The sequence below is a fragment of the Macrobrachium rosenbergii genome, chromosome 50 (genome assembly GCF_040412425.1).
Source record: "Macrobrachium rosenbergii isolate ZJJX-2024 chromosome 50, ASM4041242v1, whole genome shotgun sequence".
Classification (NCBI taxonomy): domain Eukaryota; kingdom Metazoa; phylum Arthropoda; class Malacostraca; order Decapoda; family Palaemonidae; genus Macrobrachium; species Macrobrachium rosenbergii.
The window spans coordinates 7,474,125-7,482,836 of NC_089790.1; the positions used below are offsets into that span (position 1 = coordinate 7,474,125).

At 37.7% G+C, this 8,712-nt stretch overlaps 1 protein-coding gene across 1 annotated transcript in view; it reads left to right on the plus strand.

Annotated features, from left to right (window-relative positions):
• Positions 1 to 8,712, plus strand: part of LOC136832570 (gastrula zinc finger protein XlCGF57.1-like) — a 28,072-nt gene that overhangs the window by 18,790 nt on the left and 570 nt on the right. The window contains exons 3-4 of the mRNA XM_067093636.1: positions 1,608 to 1,779; positions 7,602 to 7,675. Of these exons, the coding sequence (XP_066949737.1) occupies positions 1,698 to 1,779; positions 7,602 to 7,675 (156 nt within the window). The 5' untranslated portion in view covers positions 1,608 to 1,697. The remainder of the gene's footprint in view (positions 1 to 1,607; positions 1,780 to 7,601; positions 7,676 to 8,712) is intronic.

Here is an 8,712-nt window from a genome sequence, read left to right on the forward strand (position 1 = left end):
TATGTATAGGCATATGGAAGTACTTTAAATATACTGGATGATAGTAAGAGATATGTGTATATGTAAGTAAAACTGGTTACGTATCCTGGGACTGTTACACCAACTCCTCTTTATGGAAGTGAGGTTTAGATGCTGAAAGAAAAAAAGATTGAAACTGATGAGGTGACCAGTTTTTGTAGTGTAGTATAAGAAGTTGTACATAAGTTGCTGCTAAATTAATGGAAGAACAATAGATGCTTCAAGGCTTTATGGATTCAAGTATGTATGTGCATTCCAAGTCCCTTAAGCCAAGGATGGGTACTGGATATGGACTAATGAAGCCTGACTAGTTGGAAGATGGCAATACCATCAGAACAAGTTGGCGTTTTGCCAAATAACACTCCTGAAACAGAGAGCAAGGAGGAACTTATATTTTATAACACTGAAGTATATATTTGTTGATGTGGGACTAACAAGCATGAAAATTTCCCTCTTCAATGAGCAACCAACTTGAATCGAAGGGCATTTCATCTGCCCACCTCACTTGGTCCTCAACTGCACTACTTTTTAGCCTATTACTTCACATTCATTACCGCTTATAATTTCGGTCTTACTGTCCAACCTGTCCACCTATTACTTCTTAGTACAACTGTGTGGTTTCCTCTTTTCAGTACTATTGGAAGGCATTTTGACAATTTTCCTATTGGTTATAAGACGTAAAATTATAATTTTCCTATTTATTTTGGAAGAATCATAATCCTCTTATGTATATTATGTCCATTTATTACATTTCACCAAGTGCGTTGCATTTGATTTGAGACTTTTTGCAAAATTGAATTACTGTATAGCCAAAAGTACCACACATTCAGTGGTTTCTCAGCCAAATTTAATTAGTAGATAAAAAGCTATTGTCATTAAACCAGAGTCTTTGAAGCCCTTGAAGCGGGTAGTACAAGAAATTAATAAATAAAAAAGCACTGCTGGACACGTTTGCCAAGTTTTTTATTTTATGCCAAGCGCCCAGAAATTGAGGCAGACAGTTTCATGAGGACAACCATGATTTATTCTAAAATTCCGTACTGATCTTGTGGCCAGTGTTAAAAATATGATTTTTCCTTCAGTATTTCTGTAAGATTCTCAGTTGTGTACCATATTTAACATTTTACCAAATTAGCCATATTATATACGTAGAAGACAGCCAGAATAAAGGCTTTATGACGGGATGTTAAATTAAATTACTGGATGATAAAGAGTTAATGCCAAGACGTAAATTATTTCGCACATGAGCAAATTTTCTCAGCAAGCGGTTATGAAACTTTTGGTGTTTGAAAAAAAAAATTGTTTGTCATACTCATTTCCATTAAACGCCTAGAAATACACGAAGAAAATGCCTATGAAGAAAACTTGGGCTTTTGAAAAATTCCCAATGTGTTCAATTTTCGTACCTGACTCAAAACTTGGCTTAGTGCCTGAGGGATGAGTACGAAAAAATAGCCGATCTTTACAGGAGCCAGTTTGTCATATCTCATGTATCCTTTCAATCCATAATAAAAAAATAAATAAAATATTATAATCTATATGTTAAGCATATAAATTTCACATTATAAATTTAAATATTTTTTATTAAGAGTTCGGGAGATAGGAACCAAGGGCCCATCCTTTACGCAATCCCGGAGAAGGTATCAGCTGAGACACTCGGAACTCAACCTTTTGCGAAAATGGCTGGAATTATCGCTCGTACTGTGGTTGCAACTGCTCGCCGGGGTGTACAAGTCACTTCAGTCAGACATGCCAATAAAAGTAAGTGAATTTGGTTCGGGGAAAGCGCCGGCAATTCGTGAAATGTGTAACCGGGTCATTGCTTGACTAAGTCTCGAGTAGCCTACGTGACTACGGTAAACTGCTGATTTGATGCATTTTTATTTAATTTTTTTGTTATTATTTCACTTGAGACTTGTAAGTACACAGTGAAATGTGTATAAATTAAAATTAACGTAATGATTTGCGTTTTTATGTTTAAGTTGTCACGTAGTAGCCTCAATAACACGGCCTAATCTTGAGTTGTTTGGGCCTATAGGCTGATTAGGTTTTCGGTAGATATTTATGTTTTCGTTTTTTTACTTTTAAAACCAATTCATTGTGTTGTGTTATTTGTCGCATATTTTCTCTGTCGCTTGGGCCCTAAGCTCTCGGTAAATAGCCTATTGCGCAAGGTCATTTTTTTATTTTTTAACTTAAAATAGCCCACCAATTCTTGATACAGTATTGATTATTTTTCGCAAATTTCCTAATTCTCGTTATTATTTTATTATAATTATTCAGTAGATAAGACCTATTCATACGGAACAAGCCCAAAGGGGCCATTGACTAGAGATTCAAGCTTCCAGAGAATATGGCTTTCATTAGGATGAAGCAAGAGGAAGTAAAGGGAAATAGAGAAAGAAGAGATACCACTTATTAAAAAAGAAAAAATATATATATTTATAAATAGATAAATGCCAGGTACATTTACTGCATATTGGTGCTGCTTTCCAGCGAATGTGGTTGCTCTCGGCAGATAAAGGGGACCAGGGATCGGTTGTGAATGTGAAACATCGCTGTTGAAATACAATTTATGTTAGCCAAATAAGGCAAAAGTTTCCGTTCCTGAACAGTCGCAGAAGCAATTGCAGATTGGTGGGTCAAGCTTGTAACAGCAACTTCGTTTTTCAAAGACAAACATGCTTTTTTGGCATCACGCAGTTGAAATTATATCTAGAAGAGTGGTATTATGGAGTTTTGCCCTGTCCCATCATACTATGTTTGTAACCAAGGGAAAGAATGTTCAGTAGGTCAAGCTCTGAAAATGGAAATATAACGAAGGTTTTTTTTTTTTTTTTTTTTTTTTTTGCATGGTTTAAACTATAGAAATATTAGGGATACTGTGTCATAGTTCTGTATTCGTAATAGTTTAAGGATTGAGAGTGATAGTTTCAAGTCCCCCACCCCCCCCAAGTTACACTGAACGTTAAGACAGCTCGATGATAGATGTGAAATTTACGTTCAGGCTGGCCTAGGCTACCCCTTAACTGTAATAGGCATTTCAGTAGGGAATATGACCTAACCAAACCAAGTGAAGGTATGGGCACTAAGCAACCCCCCTTCCCCCCAACCCAGTGAACATCAGCACAAAGTAGAACATTGGGTGTGTAATTTTCGGTCAGTTGTGGATTGGCTTCAGCTACCCCTTAATAGAAGAAGGTTGAAATTCTTACTTTTCATTATATTTAGGCTAACCTCCTAAGGACGAGAGCGTATCTTATGATATCCAATAATTGCATATGAAAACTGCCAGCACATATAATTTTTATTTTGCACCGTGATATTGGAACAAATTTTGTAGGGAAATGTTCAGATCACGTGAAAGGGTCATGAATGATTTTATGGCAACACTCACGCCTAAGCTTAGTGATATGAGGGAGAATTGGGTAAAGGTACTACATCTCTCCGCTCCAGTACTTCACATATATATTTGTTGATAAATATGCTCAAGGATTGTTGTGAGTGTTGGTTCTTATCTTTTACGATGTCTCACAAGTTGTAATGGTAAATTATCTAAATAGCGTGCAAAAAATATAAGAGAACATATATATTTGTCCATAAATATATTCAGGGGATGTTTTTTTTAGATCTTATCTTTTACAATATTATGCATGTTGTAATTGTAATTTAGAAGAATGAAATACAAAAAAATTTTTAGAAAGAACTTGTTCAACTTTCTAAAATTAGCATATTTTTACGAGTCTCGGAAAACAGGCCCTGCAAACGGTTGTCAGTATTCTTTTCAACTTCCTATGGCAGGTACAGAAAATGTGAAAATTTTCTCTTATACTGTGCATTTGCAAATCTTCGTCTTTCCATTGATTTTTTTTTTCTTAATTGGGAGACCTTAAAGTTTGCCAGGTCATGGGTTTTGCTGTTGTATACATAGGCCAGCCTTTAGGGTCAAATAAAACAACAAACTATCTGATGTTAAAATCATCTGGCTCAATCATCCTTTTAGTCCTTTTTGAGTGAGGAGTTTACCATGGAAGCACTAGTCCTGGGTTGTAATTTGTTTGGTTGGGATGGTAATGTTTTTTGAAGACAGTGTTGGGTGGCTCTTGAGCCAATGAAGATGTTAGTAACAGAAATGACCAAAATTTACACATCTGTCACAAACCATTTCTGAACAAAGAGAGTTTGCATGTAAGTAGTTGGTGGTACCTAGGGGTTCATGGCGTTGAATTTTCACATTGGTACATGATAAAAAACATAAAAATCACATGCTTCCACTCTGGAGGCTGGAATGGGAAAAAATAGCTACAGGTATATGTAGGCATATGAGTCATATCATTCTTATTGTTGGGTTTAAAAAAAAAACAGTACGCCTAAGGCATGACAGGTTGATGGGGCACATGATTTGCTGGGTTTAAATTTCCTGCAACCAGGTCATTGGCCAGTCAGGACACCACCCTACAGCATTCTTAAAAACCACTGGAGAGAGGTGCTGTGTGACTTTCTATGGTAAAATTGGCAGTCAGCAAATTGATGGAGATTGATTTGGCAGGTGTTTAGTTTTTGGGTTGTTTTGACCATGCCAAACAACTTTTATTCTATAGTATTTTTTGTATAAGAAGAAAAAAATATAGCCTACCCTAAATGCGTGCATGTTGCATAAGCTAAGCTGGGGATACAGCAGACTCTGTTTAGGATGACCTTGGGCAAGGTTATGTTAAGAAAAGTTAGATTATGATGTATCTTTGTTGATTGTCTGTGATCTGCCTTCAAATTGTTCATAAATGCACAAAAGTTGGACCTTGGGATTTGAGCATAATTTGGCATCAGTAAGCTGTATTAGTATGCAGTGAGCAACACTGCATCTTACTAGGTTCAATGACTTTCGAGTGAAGAACTAAGTAGACTCTACCAAACCCTCCCTTAACCTAATCTTAACCTGGGAAACTGTGCACTGACCTGGGTGGAAGTTTGCATATGATCTTGTAGACTGGCCTAGGTTATCCCTTAATGGTATGACCCGGTTAAGGGCCTCCCCCCAAATTAATATGAAAATACTTAGTAGAACATGGGTAGGGCCGATACATGTCTCACCGAGCATGCTCGGTACTGTGCTAACCTGTTCTCTCTAGGACAAGATGACTGTTCCCAGCTCCTCTGCACGTTGTGCTTGAGACACAGCTGGTTGAGCCAGTGCTGCCCACTCGTTGGATTGGATTAATGTGCGACAGTTGTCTGCTGTTTGGGATAATATGCTTGCCTGTACTCGTGCTGCTAGCCACCAGTCTCAGGGTTGGATATACACAACTAGTTCGGCCATTACCAAATGTAAGAAGTTGCACAGGTCGGTTGACCACGGCTTGGAACTTTTGCTCTGGGGACAGGTCAAGCAAAGCTCAAGGTGTATCAGTTGGTACTGCTGGTATTAATTGTACACAATGGTCGCATGAGTGGGTGTTGGAGCATCTTCATCATTCTTGCTAGAGGACCCAGCTCATGCTGCTTAGGATCTGATGGGAACAGAGGGTCCCTGGCCTCCGGACCCCCAGCATGCTGAATTGGATTGGCACTTTTGAGATTTTAATATGTATTACTGAAATCTTAGGTTATAAGTTTATTTCAAAGGTTTTGACAGTGTGATAATCTCAGGGAGGCCTCCATAGCTTGACATTTAACACCAATCTTGTTGATAGAGTGCATCCTTGGGTGTTCTCTGGAAGTGAATGATCCAGTCTATGGGTCAGACAGTTCCTTATTGTCCAAGAGATCAAGCAAGCTCCTTTCCTTGCTGTTGAAATGTCAGCAAAGGGATTTTGTGAGAGGATTTGGAGTACTCACCTTTAATTCCCCATAGGGGGTTAGTGCTGTCAGTGCACCTAATGGGGTGCAACGTAGGCATTGTTTAAGGTTCTTTGTAGCTTCCCTTCGGCTCCTAGCTGCAACCCCTTTCATTCCTTTTACTATACCTCTGTTCATACTCTTTCTTCCATCTTACTTTCCACCCTCTCCTAACAGTTGATTCATAGGGCAACTGTGGGATTCTCCTGTTACACCTTTGAGACCTTTTACTGTCAATTTCAGTTTCATCGCTGAATGACCTCATAGGTCCCAATGCTTGGCCTTTGGCCTAAATTTTATATTCTGTTCTACGCTATTCCCCTTCAGTTGGACATATCAGTCTGCAAACTTACGAACAACTTCCCCAGGATAGAGACTGTCAGGAAGGTGGTGTGTTTTCTGCATGGTAATCAAAAGCCATAGAGTCTGTTGCCGACATGGCTTCCTCACAGGCTGCTTTGTGGCTGGACTTGTGTTAAACACATTGACAGAGTAAATTGTTTGTGGCCATGTCCTCCTTCCAGGCTGCCTTGTGGCTTGACCTGAAGTTAAACACATTGACACTCTTACAGATGCAGTTACTCAGGGAAAGAAAATGGATACTCTTATTTTGTCACAAACTTGGGACTGTAATAAACATTAGAGGTTGGATCTTTGATCCAAGCAGCAGGCAAAAAACCTGGGCAAGTTGATAGACAGGGCAGCAGCATTGAGGCTTTCCCTTGGACTCTTGTGTGAGCAAGTTCAGGGAGGTGACAGTGCATGTCATTCTCTGCCACCTGTTGTCTTTGGAAATGCTTGTTTCGCACAGGAAACACCACCCGCACTCATTTTAGTGGTGGCTGAAGCAAGACTGGATGGCACCAAATGATCCTACTTCCCAGCATATGCCCTCAAGCAGAAATCAGAGAGGACTTTGCTTGGTTGGTGGATGATTGGGATCATGACACTTACAGGTGGGGTTCTCTAGATATGGTACGTTGATGTAGACGACCTCTTACCAAAGGAGTAAATATCCTACTTAAAGGTGATGGTTGTATTCTTGGGGGAATAAATAAATTTTCAAATTTGCATTTTTCCCAGGTACATAAACCACAGAGCCTTTTATCTTATTTCCCACCTCAACCACCCCACTTTGTTTCTGATGCCAAAGGAAGCACTGCGTGGTGATGAGTGAGGTGAGTGGCATTAACCTATTGAATCCCTTAACCACCAGTTAACTCTCTCCCTACAAATTTCTAGAGACCAATTCCAGCTCATGCTGAGGAATACTACTGCATAGAAGGCTGTGGTTTATATGCGCAAGAAAAATACAAATTACTTTAAAAATTGGATTTCATTGTTCTGCCCTTATCAAGCAAATGATAATTGGAAAATTTATACCCAAAACATGTGTAGTGGAAGAAAAAAATACCAATATTTTTGGTGTACTAAGTGTTTTATAAGATCTTTCTGTAAGGAGATAAGTTGTTAGAGGAAATGTGTATAATTGGATTGTGTTCTTGACATGCATTTTTAGAAACCATGTGTTTTTTTTTTATATTTTTCTGACCTATGTCTTCAAATGAAGATGTTTATCACAGTAATGTAGATATGAGAAAAGAAAATGATTGGTAAAAATGTAATTTTCTGTTTAAATTGGTTAATGTAGAGAAATAAGCATACGTAAAGTGAAGGGCTGTGTTTTGCTTGCAAAGGGGGTGTCTAAAATTTAAGAGGCTGCTTTTATACCTGGATATCTTTTACAGTGATGGCTGACCCACTGGAACATGCAACCGGTTTAGAAAAAGAGGAACTTATGGCCAAAGCAGCAGGTAATGAGGTATGTATCCTAGAGTAAAACTGGTGGAAAGGCTTTACTAAATGTTATGTGCTATTGCCACAATACAGTACAGTACAGTATTTACCTTTTCAGTTTTCACAGAATTAGTAGTTTTCTGTTTAAACTCAGCTCAGTATGATTTGTATAGGGCACAGTAATGTAATGTTGATTTCTTTTGAAAGTGTATCCATTTGAAAAAATCATTTTTGGTGAAAAATATTTCAGCAGTGTTTTAATCATATGTCTTCTGCATGTCAGGTTTATCACATGAATGAGTGAATGTTTCAAGCATGTTCTTTCCAAGATTTGGTCACTTTTGTATTTTATATAGGAGTCAACTTTTATATTATGTACCAAGTTCAAGATTTGATTGCATTTGTACAGTACCGACTTTGTATAGGTTTCAGAATTTGATCACTTCTATGCAGTATTGATTTTACAGAGCTCAAGATTTGATTTTTATATTTTCTTTGTACAGGGGATAAGATATGATCACTTGTATGTTTGCCCTTTATAGAGGTCACTCGAAATTTTGTTGGTAACTGGTTTTATTTGAGAAATGTCAAGATATGGTTTCAAAATATTAAATGTTGCTGTGTCAGGTTTAGTGTTGCAAAAGAAACAGTGGTAATATGTTTATCAGTTTAGAAAAACATATCATCTACAAGCTTTAAAAAAATTATATGCAAATACAGAACAAAGCTATTTGATCGGTAACATGTAAACATACGGAGTATCCATATGCAGGAAAGAAAAATTAGAGAAATCAACAAATGAATAATATGACCCAGGTATTTGAATGTCACTTGGACTGTTAACTGCCACATAACTAGGTAGTATACTGTGACTGAGGAGTTGATCCCTTGTATTAGGGTGGTATCGGTTAAAAAAACACCCTTGGTTTTGTTAAAAATTTTTTGTAGCTTTGGCTTGGTGCAAAGCATTTCCTACCAGGAGTATTGATTTGTTCAGGTTTTATTTCCCTTGGGCTCGAAGACTTTTTTTTTTTTTTTTTTTTTTTTTTTTTTTTTTTTTTT